General features: G+C 38.1%; 2 protein-coding genes across 7 annotated transcripts in view; one reads left to right on the forward strand and one right to left on the reverse strand.

Moving 5' to 3' along the window:
- LOC112962646 (conserved oligomeric Golgi complex subunit 5-like) overlaps nucleotides 1-4062 on the forward strand; it is a gene marked incomplete at its 5' end in the record, with an annotated part of 30178 nt that extends 26116 nt beyond the window's left edge. The window contains one exon of the mRNA XM_026058995.1: nucleotides 3023-4062. Coding sequence (XP_025914780.1) covers nucleotides 3023-3137 — 115 coding nt within the window. The remainder of the gene's footprint in view (nucleotides 1-3022) is intronic.
- On the reverse strand, nucleotides 3925-22644 carry HBP1 (HMG-box transcription factor 1). 6 transcript variants are annotated; one of them, XM_026059044.1, is made up of 14 exons: nucleotides 22011-22644; nucleotides 21134-21176; nucleotides 19676-19842; nucleotides 18613-18805; nucleotides 17248-17482; nucleotides 15934-16066; nucleotides 15012-15123; nucleotides 14780-14892; nucleotides 14272-14428; nucleotides 13565-13709; nucleotides 10870-11196; nucleotides 6873-7014; nucleotides 6629-6704; nucleotides 3925-5059 (listed from the first exon to the last, which is right to left on the reverse strand). In XM_026059044.1, the coding sequence occupies exons 4-14, from the start codon at nucleotides 18779-18781 to the stop codon at nucleotides 5037-5039; spliced, it is 1632 nt and encodes a 543-aa protein (XP_025914829.1). In that variant the 5' UTR covers nucleotides 18782-18805; nucleotides 19676-19842; nucleotides 21134-21176; nucleotides 22011-22644; the 3' UTR covers nucleotides 3925-5036. The 6 variants fall into 6 exon arrangements, with proteins under 6 accessions (XP_025914829.1, XP_025914826.1, XP_025914825.1 ...); XM_026059041.1 differs by lacking the exon at nucleotides 19676-19842 and having other exon boundaries at nucleotides 22011-22643; XM_026059040.1 differs by lacking the exons at nucleotides 19676-19842; nucleotides 22011-22644 and having other exon boundaries at nucleotides 21134-21976.
- Between the last annotated feature and the right edge of the window lie 49 nt (nucleotides 22645-22693).

Below are 22693 nucleotides of genomic sequence, written 5' to 3' on the forward strand. Positions count from 1 at the left end.
TTCCTTTCCCCCATTCTCTCTGTTCTCTTGGGATTTAAAAATTACCTAAGGACATGCCTGATCTCTCCCCAGTCAGTCATGCTAACGTGGTGTGCTAGGAGTGAGGGGAAACTGCACCTGAAGCAGTTTGGTTTTTTGCAGCTAGCAGAGTTTTCTGCTTGTTGTCTCCCTGTAACCCTGTGCTGTTCCCAAGAGACCAGTGGGAAGAGAGGCTGCATTTTCAGGGAGCTGACCAAGTCCAGAAAATAGGTTTTATTTTGACTAGATAACATATTGGAGAATAAAATATCCTTTCCCTGGCTTTCTGACTGGACAGGGGGTTAATTTGATCTCTTGTTGGTGGTGGTGATGTGCAAAAAACCCACAAAAGCGACCCTTCAGAGTGTGTTGGTACCTGGGGTGGACCACTTAGCAGTAACTCACTAGTAAATTGCTACTAAAATTGAAAAGAGTTTTCAAGTGCATCCTGGCAGCGTGAGGATTTGTTTCTTTGCTCAATCATTGTATTCTTCGGAAACCTCTTAATTCTCTCCAATAGTCCAGTCCTCCCGTTTCATTGCCTCAGTCTTGGACGTTGTGCCCTGTGCTTCAGCGAATCTGGATTCCAGCTGTTAGTTCAGCAGGGAGATGAAGGGCTGCGGTGGGTGGTAGGCATTGCCTCATGCCCGGGCGGTTTCGTTTCCATCTTGTGTTCAGCAGAATAGCTGCCTCAGGCTTCCTGGCTGCACAGCTGAACGCTTCACTCTCTCCGTTGCGCCCCATAAGATGACAGCCCAGGTAGTCTGGCGGCAGACGCGTACGCGTTTGTGAGTGCACACATCCAACTCCTTCTGTTACAGTTGGCAGTGAGGCTTACAGAACAGTGCCTGGCTTTGATGGGGGATTGGACGTGTGGGTAGAAGCCTGTTCAGCCCTGGGATCAGCCTGCCAGGATGGGCCCTCATCACTGTCACTACCTGCTCAGAACCCCAAACTGACTATATCTATCATCTGCATCTCTCCAGCAAGCTAAATACAAGCTTTTGGCCTCAAGAGCATCTCCCACCTGTTATTAAACGAACTTTGCTATTAAATGAACACAGTTCTGACATGGCTGGGTTTTAGCTTTCTTTTAGGAAGCTCAAATTCCCTGTTGGTTTAGTAATAGCTTTACTCTCAGGCAATAAAGTATATTATGACCCTGCTCTTTCCTACTGTCTTCTGGTTTGCCAGGTTTGCTGTGCTCCTGTGTAGCTTCCCATTGCTACAGTATCCCACAGGGATCCCTGCCTTTTGTGACTCTCTAGTCAGCATCTACCTGCAGATTGTATTTTTTTCATTGAAACACACAGGCTTACGAGCCTCACTCTTGAGTGTTTCTCATTTCCTTAAGCCTTGGATAATTAAATGCCTACGTACTTACCATTTTTAGCTGCCAGCAGGCATGAATGGGTTGTCAACTCTGCCTCAGTTCCCTGAACTCTTTTTTTGCAGGCTGTTGTATTTCACCTCTAGCTTGTCCATTGGAAGTGACACTGAACATAAATATAGCTATGGCCCCCCCTTGCCGCAGCCCACAGTGTTTCAGCAGTTCATTCTTGCTTACATGCACGATCCTACACTTGCTATGGCCTATGCACGTAGCCCAGAGAGCCTGCGGCTCACCATTACCATCTGTTAAGCCCCAGCTTGTGCATGACAACCACCCACCTTCCTCCTGTCACAGTACCAAAAACCCAGCTGATCCCACAGCAGCAGAGCAAACATGCCCCTTGCATGTGAGGTAGCAGCTGGTATGGCCAGTACTTCCATAAAAGAATGCAGAAGATGAGTAAACTGAGGCTGCTTCGCTCGTCGGCGACCCAGCGATGCTGAGGTCGTCATCAGCACTGCTTCTTGGGCCTGAGCAGCGGGACTAGCTGCTGGCCAGGAAGGTCCTGGGCACCACCGGCAAGGTCTCCTGTGTTAGCGCTGCTGCTGCCACCAAACAGAAGAGGAACAGCTATGTACCAATAGTGTCTTAGTCACCACTTGAAAGAGGGTCTGTAGTTTGTGTGGCTGTTTTCCTAAATGTCCCAATTTTTCTATAAACAGCACCAACAAAAAGTAACATAAGGGGTTTTAAAGAAATCCCCCTCAAGTTCATTTTATCTATTACATGAAGAAACAGGAGTAGAAAAAACGGGGGCAGGGTGGTGAAAGGTGAAGGAATCAATTAAATTACTAGGCCATATTAAAATATGGCAAAATAAAATACTAAGTCAAAATCTGAACAGTTTAGCATTTATAGAGTCTTTGTTTTTTTTACATGTATATATTTTGTAATACAACAATCCTATTTACTGGAATTGTTGGATGAAACATGTGGCCCTATACTATAAAGCAAGTTATTTAGATTATGTTTCGCAGTAGCCCCTTTTAGCTTTGAAATTTCTGTACTTGTGGAAATCACACAAGACTACTTACTATTTGTATATGTGATCCTATGACAATGTGTAAGTAAAACACAGCAGAGATGTACAAATGCACACATACAGTTTGTCTCATGGTATAGAACAGTATTTCCCAAAAGACAGTAGTTCAAAAGACTTAGCCAGGAAATCACCTAAAGGCATTTCAGTTGTTCACCAGCGTCCCAGTTTTCATTCTGTAAGTAAGTTGTACATTCTGTAAGTCTTACTGTCTGCGGCAGCTGGAGTCTATTCTTTTCATTTCTAAAGGTTACCAGTACAGCAATGTGCCTGAGTCTGTGCGTCAGAGCTGTCATTTCAAGCCATCTGCAACATGCTGCTGCTGATTATTTAAATGTTAACTTGTTCACTCCTCAAAACATGCAAGAAAGGAAAGCGAGATCATGAAACAATTATGTAGATCTTTGTAAAGTCTTTCTTCCCCGCTTCCTTCCATAGAGAGATGTAAAATCATCTAAGGCAAATTCTGTTGTAGGGAAAGAAAGCGTTTGATTAATTGCAGTTTCAGATCCCGAACTTACAGTACTTGTACACTATTTTGTTGTTTTAGCTATTTCTCTTTATTTCTTTAGAGGTGCACTGGAAGCTTACGTTCAATCAGTAAGAACTAAAGAAGGGAAGGAGTTTGCACCAGTCTACCCCATAATGGTCCAACTGCTGCAAAAAGCAGTGTCCACCCTTCAGTGAAAGATTCTGGACAACTCCTCAAAACAAAGGTTGGACAGCAATACTGCTGTGGTTCTTACGTGCCTCATGCTTAGGGTTAATGATGTAAATTATTTCTGAATACATAAGCTTCACAGTGAAATGTTACCTACTTGTCTATGAAATTTCTAGTATCATCTCACTTTATGTTCTCATCATAGGAACTTATTTTACACAAATATTATAATGAAATTATATAATTTTTATGTATGTGCTGTGCATCTACATCTAATAAAAATTAATCATTTTCTAGCACTCCTTTTGAATTTAGAAAGGTAAAAAAATTAGAACATACTCAAGTACTGAATTACCAAATAGCTCAAACGCAGAAGTAGCTCTCTTCCTACAAGTACAATTTTAGAGTTGAATACATTTTAGCCTGAGAAAAATGTACTTTCGAAATGCTACAATTATCGCTTTCCATCTAAAAATCACTAAGTTTAACACAAAGAAAAATATTTACAAATAATGTAAATGATTTTCTATAGCACTTGCATTGCTTTGGAATAATTTATATTGATTTCAGTTTTTTCTTTTTGCTTAAAGTATAATAAAGAACATCCACTATCCAATCCTGAATTCAGTATTTAAAATTCTCCAATAACTTCCTAACTACAAAGCATCAAAATACATTTACCAGCTCTACTTGGTTTAAGATATTCTACAAATTTAGTATGGGTTCATATAAAGATTTTCATGCAGACCTTGCTCATCTGTGCAGGACTGACTTAATGATTAGTCTTCTGCAGTTTATAAAATACGCAACACCAAATTTTAATGAATTTATTTGAAATAATATACAAGAATATAGTGTGCAAAAAATCTTAGGGGCAACATCATGTAGACGTGTCATGAACTGAAATTTACAGTTGTGATTCTTAAAAAAACAACAAAAAAACAAAAAAAACACACACAGCTGTTTAGTAACATGAAAAGCCATGATTGTAAAAGTTCACAGCAAAAGCAACTGTAGTTCTAATGCATCTGCTCTAATTTTCGACAGTTGGAAGAAAAAAAAAGTAAAGTGCAAGTGTTGCACGTACAGTTAAGTGCAAAGTTTGCCCCCACCATAAAGATGTCTTATGGCAAAATAAAATATCATCCTAGAATATGTGGCAAAGACAAAACACAAAGTTAAAACTATGATGGTGACAGTATCAAAAGCACCATTTTTCTTGAGATAATGCTATTTATTCATTTCATCCTGGCCTGGGCTATTGTTTCCATTGGAAGCAACAGCTCTCACTCTTGCCAGCTGGTGCAAAAATATCTCACTTGTGGATACAGATTTTATATGTGGCAATCCAAGAAGCAGCTCCTGTGCTACATTACACTACACTCTCCATTTACCACACATTCTGGTAACTTGTTGGCAACTGGGCAGACTGGGAGGCTACAGGTTGGTAATACTACATCTTGCCATTTCAGAAAATCCCAGGTCCCAGAATTGTAATTAGTAATATGGTTGTGCAATACATATTAATCAGCAATAAGAATCAATGTATAAACAGCTGTTACATATTTTAAAATTCCCCTTTTTTGTACATTTTCTTTTAAAAATAAACATTTATACACATCATCTCCTTCGCCTCTTTCTAAAGTACTTTAGCACCACAGGATATCCATTTTCAAGCCTATATTACCTGATACATATATGAAGTTTGGAAGAAAAATAAGGCAATTTGGTTTAACATGTTGATAGTTTCAGCTTACTTAATGTTCTATTGTAAAAAGCAAATCTGCATTCATATTTAATCACTTCCGACTTGATGGTGCCAATGATGGTCACAGAAATTCACAACAAATAGTAAGACCTTGATCTTGTATCTTCTTGCCATCAAGCAAAAGCCATTTTGTAAATACAGAGTTAACAGGAAAATCCTAGCTTAATGCTGTTGTGAGCCCTGAGAAAGAGAAGAGGAAAACATGTTAGCAGTAACAACGCAAAGAGGAACACAGACATAATCTTAAACACAGAAAACATTTATTTTGAAAGCCACAAGTATAAATTATTGGTCAATTATGCAGAAGAAAGAAAACCAAAAACATTCTAAAACACAGATAATTTTATCCCCAGGTCATCAAAAGACCATCTAGACTACTTTGGCAAAGCCTGGAGTCAACTACCATTATTTGAAAAGCTAACCAAGCTGTGAATGAAATTCTTAGTTCACTGAAATTCAATTAAACAGCATATTTCCTGCTGCTGTTGTCATAGTACCAACACAGTACGGTCTACAGATACTATTATCCTGGCCTGAATACCTTAGGAAACAGGGAAAATCCTACTATAAGGTAGTGTAAGAAAGCCATCCTTCTTACTAAGGCCAAGACAAATGTTGCTTTCAGTTGTACAGACAGACACGCACACCTTCCCCTGAGTTCCCTGAAGTTCACAGGTGCCCATGTGAACTGAACTCAATCTCTGTAAATAATTATCTGTTAAGCTCCCATGAACTCAAACCTAGGATGGAACTCTAGACTTCACAATTCAATGCCCAAGACTGCAGCAGTGTAAAAACAGAATTAATAAATGGAATTATTTTAACTAAAACCACAACAATAATCTAACAGGAAATGTCACTGTTGATTAAAATAATAGGCTATAGTGCGACATGTAGAATGATACACCAAACAGAAAAACAGCTTGTTCCTGGCAGGGGTTTTGGTGAAGACTCCTGCAGCTCAGGGATTGAAAACTCAGCACTAAGTATGTACGGCAGTAAGAAAAGCAGCAACTTAGTCCTGGAGCATTTCTTGTTCAGCCTTAAAACAACATGTGCATATGCCCTTGAGAAAAATAACCTCTTTTACACTCAAAGCTGAAGTCCCAAGCTGACAGTTTGAAGATCAAATGTTAAGCCTGTCAAGGCCACATCAAACAGTGTCCTACCCGACATAAAACAGCTGATGAAAGTCCACGGCATTCTGTGCACCGACTGGACCTTTTCTTCCAACATACTCTTCTGGTTTAACACGTAGCCTGGCAGAATGTCCCTTTCTGATGTCATTTTTATGAGATCCATTAGCTGAAAGCCCTTATTTTACCTAATACATTCACCGCCTACTAATATGCTGCTTCAGACTCTTAAATTGATGGCCTCCTACAAAGTGGAAAACAACTTATTTCCTCACAGCAAAGTGTTGCCTACTGTATTTTTTACAATTAACACATAGCAATAAATGAAAGGGATTAGAGAAAGAAATAATAGATTTGCTCCCTCAGTAGCTCCATATTTACTTATATAAATTAACAGCAAAAAAGCTTATGAAAGGGTAAAGAAATAAAGGTTTTACTGAAGAAAAAGGAAAATGACTGACTCACATCAGAAAAGGAATCTGTGAACGCTTTAGTGCTTTTTGGGGAAATGAACAGATTTCAATTTAGGAACAGCCTTATAAAATAAGTTTATTCCTAAATTGAAAAACAGAAAGTGTGATGCCCTTCTTCTGTATTATGCAAGCATACTCACTTTCAGACCAACAGAATTCATGGAAACTCCCCAAAATATTTGGAGACACACCATCCTCTGGATCTGTCTCCTGCAACTGTCCAGAAGCACATTACAGGACACAGGGAAATAAAAATAAAATGAAGGTTTGGGCTAACACAAGAAATAGAAGTAGACAGCAAATTCCGAACAAAAAGAAAACACTCTAGCTACCACATGAACACATTTAACTGCATAATGAGAAAATTTTTTTGACAAAACATACAGAATTTGTTCGTTTTCGTTTCCAACAGTCAGGATTTAAACGTTTCTGTTCTTCTGCCAAGGCCTTGGCTTCTAGTGTGTACATCCGTCTTTCTTCATTTTTCATTTTCTTCCACCTGTCACCAAGTATCACACTTATGGCTCTGCAAGATAAATGTTTATAGAATGGTCAGGAAAGGATTTTTTTTAAGAAATCCCCTAATTCTCCTTTTTGATCTCAGCACTTTAAAGAAAAATGCAAGTTAAACATGAAGAAGTACATACACATAGAAGAAATCAACTGCATCTTTTTAAAGAATCTTTTTTTAAGCAATCATGTTTCTGATGATCTTCTTATACTTCCTTTACCAGTTAAACAACAGCTGGGATGTCTGTGTTACCTTAGCATGGGTCAATGCAAGTTCTGACCTTTCAAGGGGTGTACCTTTGAATACGCTGCAACTTGCGTAAGCTAGCAAAATAGGGATGTTAAAAAATCAGCTTGATGCAAACTACTACCTGGTAATTTACATTTGTTTTGCTGTGCTTTTGTTTTATAAGATCATTTACCAAACCAATCACATACCAGCCTAACAAAGATTTGATTAACTGCAAATCCCCATGTCCACTGAACAGATGCAGGTAGCTTTCTCCACCTTTAATGTGCACTAGGGAACACAGGTGGGCAGAATGTACTGGTAAGTTCCTATGCAAATATTCCTATGCAAGGAGGAACTATTTGTTCTAACACACCTATCATCATTATTTCTAAGAGCTGAATGTGAATTGTTTTTCCTACTCCTTATAAACTTCATGACCTTTGGACAGTATTTCCCCATACTATCATGCCATATTGCTTAACTTCAGTCTCAAATGTTGGGTCAATATTAACACAAAACATAACTCCATCCTTTTGCAGAATAAAATCTCCAAACAGCTGTCTGATCAATGATCACAACTACAATGATGAAAGTTTTATTACTAGTCCTTTAAGAAAAAGGTGTATACAACTAAGTACTTTGCTTTTTCACATTTAAAAAGCTCCCTGTAGGCTGTAAAGCTATTCATAGACTTTCTAACATAATCAAGAAGAGCACAGTGTCATCAAGCATTTCCACAGCACTTCACATATGGCAATTGTGAAGAAGGCTGTTTTGCTCCGTACCAACAAGAAAATGGATTTTAATCCTGAAAGACTTTGTAGTACCAATGAGGCTTTTATGAGCTCCTGAGCATTCAGGGAGCACAGTGAGAACTCCACTGAGGCTGCCACTAAGCCTGTTCTGTCAAATGCTCTGGTGACTCCTCAGAGCAAACTCCTCTAGATGCAACCAGATCCCATCAACAGCAAATCCATTGTACAGTCTGCCTCTTTGGCAATGGATTTTCTGTTTTTCTCTCCAAATTAAGAATCAGTATTTTTGGTCTATCATTAGAAGTAAACACACTCCAGTTTAATTAGCATATTTTCTGTACATTTTGGCAGTACCCAGAGGCATATCAACAGCACCAGAAACCTGCCTCTTTTGTCACTATTTTGTAGTCAGGCACTCATACCCCCAGAAAAGAACACTGTGACCCAGACAGACTGCTGAAAAAGCTATTGCATTTCCAAATAAAAAAGCAGCTTCTGAAATCTTTGTATTTAAAACATAAAAAATTTTGCATCTCCAGAGACAAAACTGCACTGAGGCAAAGAAACTAAGTACAGATCTGTATGTTTTCAAAGCTTCAAAAATCTGGTACAGAGACAAAAGCTTCATTCTTCAAAGGAAATATTCCTAGGTGTGAACCACTGAGACTGCAAAAAGATATGGACAGAGAAATTTCTCTAACGTAATTTGGCAAAGACCTAATTCTGCTGACCAGAAAGAGGTAAGAAAAAACTGACTCGACTGCACCACTGCCTTAGGTGCCCTTTCACATCATCAGGACTTCAGAGTGCTCTGTACACTGCCCTGTCCTCTTCAAATGCTAACAGGATACCTGAAAACATTTTAGCAATAGACTGGAGGACACAACCACTTATATTACAGCAAATTCATAAAGAAGCAAATTGTAAAACAGGATCTGAGAAGACCTGAAGTTCACTCTGAGTAATTACATGCACCTGTACAACCATTATTAACAAGTGCTATGATAGTTCATATAAGTTCCTTCACCTTTACAATCTGCACGACTCAAAGTATTCAAGTATTTCTGAATGCAGGATAAAGCCCAACTATGGCTACAGTAAAAATACCTGGAAAAGAAACAAGTGTTACCCTAACACCAGTGGAAGTCTCTGAAGTATGGCCCTATGGTCTACAATACTTATAAGAACCATGTTAGTGTGGACTTGCATTTTGGCTGTTTAAAGCTCACAATCTTTTTGGCATGGCTTCACCTTCTGATGTCTGCTTTTTCTCAGAACAGAGACAGTTCAGCTCAGAATACCTCAAGTTCTGTGCTTTCTCGTATGCATAAACAAAATAAAGTGACTGTAACAAACCTAAGAACTCAAGGGTACAGAACTGGGTCCTAAACATAACCAACTGTAAGATCTACTCCATGATCTGAAAACTACATATACTTACACTTAAAAAACATGACAAATTAATGAATGCCTCAGCAACACTTCAGCAACAGCAGGAAAATGCCTGTAAAATCCATTATCACTAACTTGTATGATTTATTCTGCATTGTATTTGATAGATGCCAAGAAACTGCGTTCAAAAGCACTGTCTTTCAAACGGCACAGGGAGCACTGCACTCCAAAACTTATTTGTAATTTGTTCTGTTGCCACTTTCCTTCAACATAAACCTGCTCATGGAAATATTCAAACTATTTTGACATCCATCCAGCTGCAGCTCCAGCTCATTGCATCTATTTGAAATCAGCATTTAAAATTAAAAATACAACCATCATAAACTTTCCTAGCTCACTTTCTATTTCTTATTGGTAGTTGCAATGAATTTGAAGACAGCAGATTTGCTTCACTGAAATTACTATAAACATTGCAGAACATCATTGCCATGACACAGAAGACCAGATGGCATTTAGGGATGGGTTATTTGTATGGTAGGATTTAATTTCTTAACACTGTTTAAAGCCTCCCAACCAGAACGTTAAGTAACAGCCAAAACCCTCTCAAAGCCCTGTCACCTTTACATTTTGCCAGATTTAGTACTAGAATTATTATGTGACAATGCGATTTTTATGGCAACAATCTTCCTTTCATAATGTTATATCCATAACATATTATATACAAATGGGTGCATGTTCATGTCCTTCAGTTTATATTTACATATGCACAATCAGCATGAAATCTTAGGATTATTTAAAACACACATCATGGGTGTCTTCATTAAAAAATAGGACATGCATGTGCACATACATAAAAACAGAAGTAAAAGCAAACCAGCGAAGAACCCTCCCCACAAACACACAGCCATTTAACTCTTCCTGCAAGTTTCAGCAGATTGTTCAGTAGTACCTTTAGGACAAGCAAAATTTGGCAACACTTCATTACTGTTTGAATTTAGATCTTTCAAACATCCTAACAATCAGTGCCCCATTTTTTGTAAGATATACAAACTGAGAAAAAAAGATCATAACTGCACTGAACAATTTACAGTACTATGTCAAAACATAATTATGGCTTGGCTATCAAGAACCAGAAGTTCCCCTTTTTCCATTACAACACACGAGTGGAGAACTTGGTGTTTTTTTCCGTTAACATTTCTTATTGGTATAAACAAAGACTGCGTATATTTGTGACTCTGCCTGTGCACATATATACGTATCTCACCTGCTTTACCCAAATGCTTTCTCAAAAGATGTCTGCCAAAAATGGCTTAAGTGTGTCAAATTTACTGAGTATTGTAAATATTTAAAGCATCTTTCAAACTGATTCTTAGAACAACATACACAAATTTTATTTCAAATGCAAAATTTAGTCCACTCTAGGTTTTAAAATGGGACATGTATATTCTGCTAGCTCAACAGTAAGATCAAAGTTAGAATTTTATACTATTACCTGTTGTCTTTCCCTGGATACATCTGAGTGTATTCAACTCTGTATTTTTTGGCAAAAAGCATGAAGGCATTCATTGGTCTTTTGCACTTGTTTGGAGAAGTGGCACTCACAGTACTCGCAGTCCCTGAGCTGTGGCTTTTGCCAGCTTTGCTGTACAAAGAATTGGAGGAAAGATGCGATGATGCCATAGATGCACAGTTTTTACTGCATTCTGATCTCTCAGCATCTTGATTGTTTGATCCTCCACAAGATAGAGAAGCACGACGCTGGCGAGCCATGCTGCTTAGCACATAAACTGCAGAGGAATCCATTGGTGTAAAATCATAACTACAAGAAAAAGACATATCAGATAATGATTCAAGTATTTTTCATGTACGATACCTAAATAGCTGTTCCAGTCTTAATCTGTACTAACTTTCTGGTACCTTCTGTGTGACATAATGAATTTGTGCTTAATGCAGATGTCAGTAAAAAAAAATCTGGTAGATGAACTAACAGTTATTTCAATATGGCAGCGGACTGTAACTTTGCAAGATCTACTGTGTACTATCAATTCTCCAACTGTATATCAATTATTATACACTGTCTTCAAATTTTACCTTCTTTTGAAATAAGCTTCTTTTTGCTTCTGACCTTAACAAAACCCGAATCTCTTCAGTGAATGACAGGTACTGAAAGTGATAACTAATCTGGGGAGCATAAATGTTGAGTTCGCTTGCAAATTTTTGTTAACAACAAATATGAAACCATTCTATTAAGTAGATACACTCAAGTACAAATAGCTGCTCTAAGCAGTGACATACAAATGCTTTTAGCCATGAACCTTTCACTGACATTAACACATTGTTTAAAAGACCCATGATATTGAATACTACTGAATTCAAAGCTGACAAATGTCTGCCCTCTAGTGACAAAAATGTGAGAATTCCTCCCTATTTCTCTTTCAACAGCTTACATCAGTTGTTTCCATACAGATTAGACCTCCAAATACTATCAACCCTCACAATTTCTTGACGACCAGCAACAACAACAACAAACCTCTAATGGAAAGCACTACAGAAGAAATTATTTATGATCTCAGGAACTACTAGTTGCGTGCAGAACGACAGCGCTATATTCTTACATATGATATATGGGGGAAACACACTTCCAAAGGTGCCATTCAATAATAAATTTAAAACACTAAATTACCACCACAGAATAAAGACAAAATCTATATCGCTCAAAGGCTCCTCTCCCTCACTGATGAATGTGGCTATGGTTACATGGTTTCTGGCAAAAATAAGGGTTTAGGCTGTTTTCTGAATAAAACGGAAATACTAGCAAGGAAATACTGTGAGCGGTAGCCCAGCGCCCACCTGCACAGGCAGCCCCTTTCTGTGCAGTGGAACCCAGAGCAAGGGCAGAGACTGAAGGGCCAGCTCCCAAATCCAATCCCTTGGAAAAGTGAAAAGCAACAAAGAAGGGATTATGTTGACAACCTTGCAGGCCAGTTCACAAGATGATGAGAAAGGACCTCTCTGTTCTCCAACAGTCCAACAACTTTCCTAATCTCCCTCCCATAAAACAGCAAGAGTGTTTTGTTTTTAAATTCTTCTGTCCTATCTCCCACTGCTGCTGCTGCTGCATGCTCCCTGCTCAGTGTTTTACTGTCTACTGCCCCAAAAGAGGGACAAGGAATTTGAACTGTCCACAGAGTGTTCTACTGTGCTGCAGGATGAATAAGGTACCACAAATCCAGTTCCTTCAGTAAGATGTAAATACAATGATTTTATCAGCTCTCTACAGATGAAGTTCAGAATACGAGTAAATAAGCAGAAAAAGCCCCAGACAGCAAATGTGTGAGGACAAGCAATTTGAATTCACTATCACTCTCTACTGAAAACATACAAGAACACTTAGTACTTGAAGTTCAAACAGCATTTTAAATTATTTTTTTCCACTGTAAAAAATAACAGAAAGCCACTGGACTGAAATCAAATGCCAAAGAGGAGCTAAAGTCATAGAAAAAGGTTCTGCTTAACCTAGAAACCTCCAAAGAGTACAGAAAAATCTTAGGAGTAATACTATTCCCTTTCTTAGGATCATTTAGGTTGGGCCCAATCTCTGAAGGCTATCTGGTCCGACCTCCTGCTCAAAGCAAGGCAAACCTCAAAAGTAATCAAACCTTGAAGTTAGATATGGTTGCTGTATTAGAAGAGAATGACAAATAGCAGAACCTACAAAAATAATTAATAAGAACAAATTATGAAGGCACTGTCCTCTGAAGCCGTAACATATGCATTAGCTACTAACACACTACTCAGATAAGATACACAGCTGCACATGAAGCATACATTAATAGCTGGCGAATACATATTATTGTGGGAAAACTGTATTAGAACATTCAAATCTAACCCATTTTATCTAAAGAATTCTTGCAGATAATATATTCTTTACTGCTTTATCTAATCTGTTTTAAACTATGATAAATAGGGGCTGAAAAGTTACTTTACTCCAAGGTCTTACTTCACAGTATAGCAGAGCACACTACTACACAGCTCTCCTGATACTCAATCTCCGTTTTCCCTCTCATTTGTCTTGCATCACCAAAAGTATTCTCCTTTTGCTCTACATATGTTTTAAATTCTTGCAGACTTAAGATGCCTACTCATTAAATACGAAAACTGCTGAGGCCACTTTATCCAAAAATTACCTTTTAAATGTATCAAAAACACCTGAATCATCAAAGTTAATGGCATCAGGGTGTCCAGGAGGTAGACACAGATCTCCAAGATGCATTTCACAGCATGGAATGCCATGCTGTACCACAGTCAAGCTTGGATAAAAAGATGACCAACCTGAAGTGGTAAAGAGTTAAATTAGACAAACGGCCAGACAATCTCTCTAGTTCTTAACTGGAGCAATCCTATACAACTAAATGGAATCATGTTATAAAAATGTTCTGATACAATTTCTTTCACCCAAAAGAAAAATCAGAAACACTTACTTAGGGAATTCTTACAAATAGTTAATTTTTATCTCAAGTAGAATCTCATTCTAGCAAAAAAAGCAGTCAAAAACTGGAAATCTTCATCATCAAAAGTTCTACGTTTAGCAAGTGAGAAAAGCCTTTCTTATTTGCAGCTTTCCTTTCCTCCCCCAGTTTATCTGTTTTCCTGTGCTCCACTGACATAATCATATTTGACCAAATCTTCCTTCAAGAGACATAAAATATTTCTGTTATTTTTACAGTTTTGCTCTTTCAAATTCTATTTTTCTTTGCAAAGTCAGTCAATTGATTCTACAACACTGCTTTTATCCATTTCTTGAGTAACACAGGATGGCAGTAAGACTTGCAACTACTTTCTTTGAGTACTTTAATAGAAAACCAAGTATGCTGTACTTGTAGTAATTTCATACCTTTGTTTTTAACATAAAAAGGGTGATCAAGTCTGCACTCTACTGTAAGCAAGCCATCTTCCACTGTGCCAGGATCAAAAGTCAGCTTCAGCACTGACTCACCAAAGGAAATGCTTTCTTCATGAGATATCAACTTCAAACCATCAGAACCATAGCCCTGTGAACACATATACAATTCAGAATTTTTCCCCTCAGAAGAGCATGAACCTGCGTATACTGCAAATGTATATTCATCATCTTATGGCATATTAAAGAACACCAACATTTTAAGTGCCCTCTCTGTAAATTAGTAAAGACTATACAACATTCAAAGCATGCCTAAATGCATTTAGTTCAATTGCTTTATGGCAAGATACTCAAATAATATAGTGATCAGCATTAGACAGGTTCAGTATAAATCTGTCTTCCATAAACCCCTGGAGACAGTATATAAAGGGACAGGGATAACATTACAAACTAAATCTTTTGCTACACCTGTTGAAATGAATTCATTAGAACTAACAGCTACCTTGTAAGCACCCACTGGAAGATTTTCCTCATTTCCATGGCTTTCAGTTCTTGCAAAATCTTCAACATCCTGCCATTCTTTATTGCGTCCTTTATGAAAACATAAGCGTGAGCCTAATAGATTTTTTTTTGAAGAAAAAAAATAAAAAAGGATCAGTGTAATGTAAAAAAAGGCTCTGTTATTAAAAAAAGAAAAGGCAAAACAAATACTTATTCAACAATGCATGTTTTACCTTTTAAAAAACAGTGCCAAACAGTTGAAGGCCAAGAATGGCACCATCCTAAATCATCATCATCTGAAAGTGATGACATGCAGAAAATGCCAGATTCTGATTCACTGTTTGCCTATTAAAAACAAAATGGTGTTGATATTTGAACATAAAAGATTTTAGGGCTGGTCTTATATATATTTAGGTACACTCTCAAATCTGCATCTGAGTCACATCTCTGCATTAAGTTCAAATAGGAATACAAAATGAGGACAAGATTCACTCAAGGAATTCGGTAAATGTAAATCGAGTATTTTCTCCCCTCTCCTTGATATGTGCTATCCTGATGTTCTTATTTTTCATCCTTTATCTGAGATCCATTTGGGCCCCTATGGACAGATCATCTTAGGCTTAAGTATAGGCCTTTCACAAGCTATCACTCTGGCCATCCACAGGAACCAATCAAAGCACATGTTATTCCATGGACAAATAACTGGAAAAGGTATCGGGCCAATTCTGTTCTAGATAAATCACTGGGAGAGACTCAATGTTTTTAACAGATCAGGTTTGGGAACAAATTAATAGCAGGAAAAGGAGAAAAGAGACTGACAATTTTTGTATATCTAAAAGGAGATGGTTCAGTATTTCCTTTTCAAAATAGCAAACAAGAATTAATACAATTTTAAATCCTTGCTGCAGAAGGTAAAGCAAGAGAAGCAGACCATTTTTAGAACATGATCTCTTTATAATGTGGACTATCTGTATCATGTAGCACAACAAGTTCATTGTGTTCGGTAAAAAGAAAAGTAATAAAAAAATCTAGCTTAAATACAAATGGTATTAAAAGTAAACAGCTGCATTTTTTGAACCAGTTTCTTTTTTTGAAAAGCTTAACCCATTACTCTTGCTTCTTTATTTATGTTAGAAATGTTTCAGGACAACTCACCCTTTCATGTCTGACTGGTGTTTCATCCAAATCATTCTTAGAGAAGTTAGGATCATTCTTTGTGGATCCTGGTGGAGGACGTGCATAGGAATGTAAACTTTTGCTTGTAGCTATTATGTGAACAGGAGATGATCTACAACACAAAATAATTTTAAACTATCTCAGATTAGGGAAACACAAGATTTAGCTAACATTATTCTAAACTGTTTTTGTTTACTAAACTTTCATATTTGAATTTTAAATTCACAATCATTTGTGTATACAAATATCCTGCTTGCTTTCACATGCCGAATGTACACAGAAAACTATGCTGGTCCATATCTGAATTATTAAACTCATTTCACTCAAAGGAAGCAGATATTCTGCAGGCGCAACTGACTGTTCACTGCAGATGACTTATGGTGTGCGTAGCCATTAAAGTTGTATCTTACACTGCAGTCTGAGGAAGAAGAGGCAACAATCAAGGTAGTTTTCAACTTAGGTAGGAAAAATTTAATTTGAACAAATATTTCTGTCTCCGTGTGCCAAATACCAACTGAACTTCCCACACATCAATATTCAAATGCGATGACTAAAGAGTACAAGCTCAGGCAAAGGGAGTATTTAGCATAATTGCTGCATAGCTTCCATATTCCACCCGAATGACAGCAGCACTTGCATATCAGCTTCTCACTGGCATAATGCTTGAGTTTTTACAAACATCTTGAAGTTAGTGCCCCATTTTTAGAGTACCCTGACTTGTATATGGACACCTGCTCTGTCACAATGATTAAACTGCAAATGCATTACTGCTAACAGTACTGCATTTAATTTTTTTTATCATAAACCAAAGACCAAAGCTCTACAATATAAGGTGAAGCCGAGAAAATTCAATCTCCCATACTGCTTCTTACAGCCTTATGGAATTTGCAGATCATACATCTGAAACAATATCAATAAATAGTACATTGCATTAAATTTCCAATTAGCTATTTTAAAAAATTCTGAAGTCTGTGCATTAGTGAATATAGTTTAACATAACAAATTCATGAGAACTTTTCCTCTGCTGCTTCACAACAGGTAAATGCCTGTAGTTTCTGAGCTTCCTGTGGTTAAGGAATGCCCTTATATTGTTCAACCTCATTCCTGGCTGGCAATTAAGAAGCTTTTGCAACAGGTTCTGAAACAAGTCCTGCGCAATCTTCTGCAAAAAGAATAAAGTTACTATACAGGAAGATGACAATCAAAAATAGGACTCCAGTTCAAATTTAGACAGCTTGGAGAGCAAAGGAAATGTTCTGTTTCAATTCTAAAAATTAAAATGAAAGTCAGTACCTGTTATAAAAAGAGCACTGCATTAAAGGACTCTGAGGACTTGTGGCTATATTTGCCAATTCTGTCAACCAGTTCACCCCATTCTCACATGAATAAACACTTTCTGAACTGCTGTTTGAGGTACGTTGGTTCCATGAAGGCCTTGAACATTCTTGATGTGAAACATCTGCATTAAGCTGAAAAAGTGCAGGTGGAGTGGAATCTGTCTGCACAGCCTGTAGTTCAGGAAGATCATCTACAAACAAATACGCAAATTACCGTAATTATACCCACTCCTAAATTATACTTGACAAACAATCTCTCAAATAAAAATTGAGAAGCAACCTGAACAAAGTAACTTATTTTTTTCTCATAGCACAATTACCAACATTTCACAAATCCTATCCATAATATTTTCAAAAGGGCCATAAAAATGACCAAAGCTCTAGTCTATTATTCATTCACACAGGCATTTTTACAAAAAATATCAAGTAACTCTAGACAAAAAACACAATTCTGATAACATGGTTTTTTAAGTTTTTACTAGACTAATTAACACAAAATTGTACTGCAGAATTCTGCAAAGGTAGCAACCTGCTTTACTGTAATACTAGCAGATTCAATAAAAGGCAACTAATTCATCTGGCATAACAAGCATGCCACTAAAAACTGTCAACATCAGAGGCTGTACAGGGTAAAGCTTTCCATGTTTCCACCACTGAACAGGAATTAAGTACTTCACAAGTCATGAAAGCTGGGTATACAGCCTGGTAGGGCTGAACTACTATGAACAATCTATACATTTTATACGTTATACAGGATTGCAGAAGAGAACCCAGTGACCAGCTTGTTAACAGAACTCTGTACTACATAGATACTTGTGTAACTAAGTATCGTTGTTCTTAATTACTTTATCAATTAAATGTGGTAATACTTCATTGATTACATCAATACTCAATAATGTATATGCTGTTTTTCTCCAACATGTAAAAAAATGAAGTTAAATGTTCCTCTTCCCCAAAATCTCTATTTGGAGTTGATCCAATAGCAGAATTCCCCTGCAGGAGGAGCTCCAGAGCTTTCTGTTTGTTATTACTGGGCCAAACAAAACTCCTCTGGAGATTAGGAGAAGAAACTTGTAGCTTTGAGTTCAATGAACATATTTATGTCAACAGGCCAGTGTATCAGAATTGGAAATGAGTTACAGGGAAAAGTGACTGTAAACTAAGACTTTCAGGTGTCACTATTCACTGTCATATTCGCTGCTCTACCCAAGTTAAACACAAGTAATCTTATTCAGTCAGCTTCCAGTAACTTCACTACAAGAAAATTACATTTGGATCAGCTTCAGAATTTGGCTCCTTCTGAAGCAGTCAGGTTATTTACCAAGTTCCATGTGCTCATCACAGGATGCATATCCAGGAGAAGATGGCAGGTTTTCATTACACTTCAACAACTCCAGTGACTCATTCATCCCTGAAGTTCTCTTGTCCACTACCAAAAGGAGTTTCTGAACAGCATTAGGCATTTGATTTGTCTTCACTTCCCACACCATGTTAGGATGTTCCAAAGTATCTGACTTTAAAGAGACAGAAGTTAAAAAAATGTATAAACATAAATATACACTTGACCTACTGATTACGCTCTAGCCAATCAATACATTGGCCTTTTTACCACAAGGGCACACTGCTGACTTATCTTCAACCTGTTGTCCACCAGGGTCCTTCTCTGCAAAGCTGCTTTCTAGTCAATCTGTTCTAGCCAGTATTGTTGCATGGCATCATTCTGTCCAAGGTGCAAGACTGAGATTTCTGTCGAACCATTTCCCCAAGCTGTCAAGGTCCCACTGAATAGCAGGCCCATGCTCCAGCATTTTGACTACTCCCTGTCAATTTGCTATCATTCATAAACTTGCTGAGGCTGCATTCTGTCCTTCATCCAAGTCACTAATGAAGACATTGAACAGGATCAGCCCTTAGTAACCATCCAAAGCTGGACTTTGGAAAGCTGACCACCCTCTGAGCCCAGCTGCCCAGCCAATTTTCCACCCATGTTGTAGTCCACCCATGTAGTCCATTGTTCTTCGACTTGGTCACAAAGGTACTACAGGAGGCCATCTCAAAAGCCTTGCTACAGTTAAAGTAAACAATATTCACGTTGTCCACTGAGCCACTCATCTCATCACAGAAGGCAATCAGATAGGTTACACGATTTGCCTTTGGTAAACCTATGCTGGCTGTTCCCAGCCACCTTCTTGTCCTACAAATGCCTAGATATGCCTTTCAATAGGGTTTGCTCCATAATCTTCCTGAAGACTAGGGTTAGGCTGACCTGCCTGTAGTTTCCCCACATCCTCTGTCTCGAAGAAGATGTGTGACATTTCCTTTTTTCCAGTTATTGGGACCCTCCCGCATCCCAAAAGCCACATCCCTTCAGAGACCATACTCACAATAACATCAGCCAGCTCCCTCAGATGTATCCCATCCAGTCCTCCGGACTTGTCTATGTCCAGGTTACATATAACTGGCTCACCCTTAACTTGATCTTTCTCTACCACAGCTAGAGAAATATTTCACTCCTTCCGACTCTGCTACCACGCTCAGGGACTTGGGAAGCCTGAGAACAGACCTTGCAAGTAAAGACCAAAGCAAGGAGGATGTCCTCAATCTTTTGTCACTAGGTCTCTTACATCACTAACCATCAGGCCCACATTTTCTCTGGTCATCCTATTATTACTGGCATACCTACAGAAGCCTTCTCATTGCCCTTCACATCCCTTACTAATTTCAGCTACATTCTCAAATATATTTAAATACTAATACTGTTAATTCTGTTGCAAAAGGAAACAAAAGAAAGCCTCTACTACTAGATTTTGCTGCAGTTTCATTTCCCTAAATCTCTGTGCTGTAACATTTAAACTAAAAGACGTATTTTAAATTATCTTCAGTCAGACAACTGTATGATTATTCTACACAACCACCCTCTCTAGAAGCTGGAAAACAAGGTTATTTGGTCTTTAGTAATTTGGTTATCTACTGTTTTTTCAGATGATGATTAATTAAAGCTACCATAACACGATTAGTTTCTGCTTTTATGAAGCATCACTGAAAAAGTAATCATGAATCTCTTACAAAAGAGCAGAAGGCAAAGTTTAATGGTAAAGAAAATCTCAAAAGTCTACCACATGTACATTCACTAACGTTGTTGTTATGCACATTAGAGAAAAACAAACAACAGCTAAAAACAGTCTAATAATTACATATGGAGCAGTAAGCCTAGCATCCTAAAAGCCCCCTTGCATAAAAAGCTGTGTGGTAACAATTATGAGAAAAACAGCTTTATTTTAATAGACAATTGTTTTAAAAATATTACACATACACAGCCAACATTAACAATTTCTATGTTTTTATTCATCCTACAAATTTGTTTCATTCATTTTGCAGCTTGTCCTGTATACAGTACAATTCAGGTATAATCCTTCGGGCTACATACTGGGCCTAGCAAAAGCAGTCTGACCAAGCTGGACCTTCTTTGTGTCTTTACAGTACAGTTAATAGGACCCTATGGAAATTTCAAAAGTACACAAGGAAATTTAAGCCTGACTTAGGAAAGCAACTGAATGCACTACTCCGAATAATCACAATGGTATCATGGACAGTTTGTGAGTAACTGTATCAAGGACTTATCAGAAAATTTCTAATCTTCTCATTGCTTAACTTCTTAAATATATTCCTAATGTAGATAAATAAGCATTCTAAACATAAAAAAATATATTTGATACTACTCAAATCTCGCCACTATAAAAGTCACAATGGTGTAACTCTGAATTTTACAGAGATGGAGGGGGGAGAAGAAAGAGAAATGAGAACATACAGTCAAACAAACATCAACAGTACTTGTATTTTACCTCTAAGAACCATCTTCAATGCAGTTTATTCCTCTATCATCCACTAGGGACAGCAGGAATAAAGAATACCAAAAGAGAAGAAAAGCCAGTCATTTGTGAACATAAAAAAACCCAGATCTCAACAGTATAGGTCAGGACCTTGATGATTATCTTCAAGTATTTAACTCTGAAAAGCCAATCCTTGTTTTTCTGGCTTGTCTATGCCCCTTTTTTCCTTTCCCCCTTCTGCCTTATTTTCTCCTTCCATTTTTTCCCCCCTCTTCCTTTCTAATCTTCCTGTCAAAATGAGCAAGCCAACTTATTTTGGGAATGTTACCTTCTCCCTTCCTCCCGTTGCCAGGATCTGAAAGTACCTGTCCTGGTATACCTAACACATTGAAGATCAGAGACAAGATACAGATAGAGGGCGCTAGTCCAGGCAGGACAGGGACTTCTTTCATTTGAGAAATGATTTGTGCTTCCCAGTCACCAGAATTTCTCTAAACCAAAGTCACCCAGATGCAACAGTAAAAAACTTTCTAACAAATGAATTAAAAAGAAAAACAAAAAAAATGTGCCCAAGCTCATTTTTCATTTTTTTCATTCTGCTAAATTAAAGCCTGCTTTGGGCATCATGTGCTTCTCATCTTGTCCCTTGCCTGTCTATGTTTTGGAACATTAAGGGAATAGGCATTAATTAGCTTGTACAGACTTTTTTCTTTTTAATTCAATTTCATGTTCAAAAACTTGTGAAATATGTTTTCTAGAAAAATGCAACACAGGACTATAATTACTGCCATTTTCTGTAGAGGTTAAAGGAATTTATTCATGAATTTACATTTCAAAATAAGTTGATTTGTCTTATGTAAAAAATTGGCAATATTAACAAAGAGCTTACCGGTTAAACCCCATTATGTCCATTTTTGATAGAGCTTAAATTGATCCTTCTAAAAGGCTGGGGCTGAGAAGGGGTTTGGCAGGAACTGGGTGACATCCGCCCAAACCGCGCGGTGCTGGAATGCTTGGGTGGAAGTGCTTCCCGTGGTTTTCCTCTCGGCATCTGCCCTCCTTCCTCCAACCGACTGCTGAAGTCTCAGGCATGGTTTACGCCTGGAGCAGTTTACTGGATGGAGTTCAGCATGGAGAACAGCTTCTCCAAGCAAAACACAACATACTGGCAAGACTGGATCTACCCCAGGGACTTTTATTGGCACAGCTACTTTGATCACGGATCCTCTCTCCACATCCCTGACCAGCAAGCTGTGCCAGAAAACTTGGCAGTGCAAGCACAGCCTCCGAGGACCAGAGAGGATGATTCACTGTGTTTTTGTACAGCCAGCCTTGTAAAGAGAGCCTTACGCATACTGAACTGCAGCTTTCACCCGACTTCATACGACTGCTTTTACTTGCCGCGAGGAGCACGGAGGAAACGCTGTCTCCTCGCCCCACTTAAACGCCCCACACAGAAAAAGCACCGTGGCTTAGCTCGAACAAGGAAGATATTCTGACCAGTATTAGAGGCAGGCGGGTACGCGGCTCGCGGCGGCGCAGCTCCAACCGCGGCAGCGGCGCAGCGCCCCG

Source organism: Apteryx rowi, unplaced genomic scaffold (genome assembly GCF_003343035.1).
Source record: "Apteryx rowi isolate R43461 unplaced genomic scaffold, aptRow1 scaffold_151, whole genome shotgun sequence".
NCBI classification, from domain to species: Eukaryota; Metazoa; Chordata; class Aves; order Apterygiformes; family Apterygidae; genus Apteryx; species Apteryx rowi.

Excerpts from the sequence above, each read along its gene's own strand:
- HBP1 (XM_026059044.1), bottom strand. The coding sequence starts at position 18,781 with ATGGTGTGGGAAGTGAAGACAAATCAAATGCCTAATGCTGTTCAGAAA. Across the intron at positions 14,429-14,779 it reads TTCCAGTGGGTGCTTACAAG|GGCTATGGTTCTGATGGTTT; the intron begins GTAGCTGTTAGT and ends ATGTGTTCACAG. Across the intron at positions 13,710-14,271 it reads TTTTTATGTTAAAAACAAAG|GTTGGTCATCTTTTTATCCA; the intron begins GTATGAAATTAC and ends TTACCACTTCAG.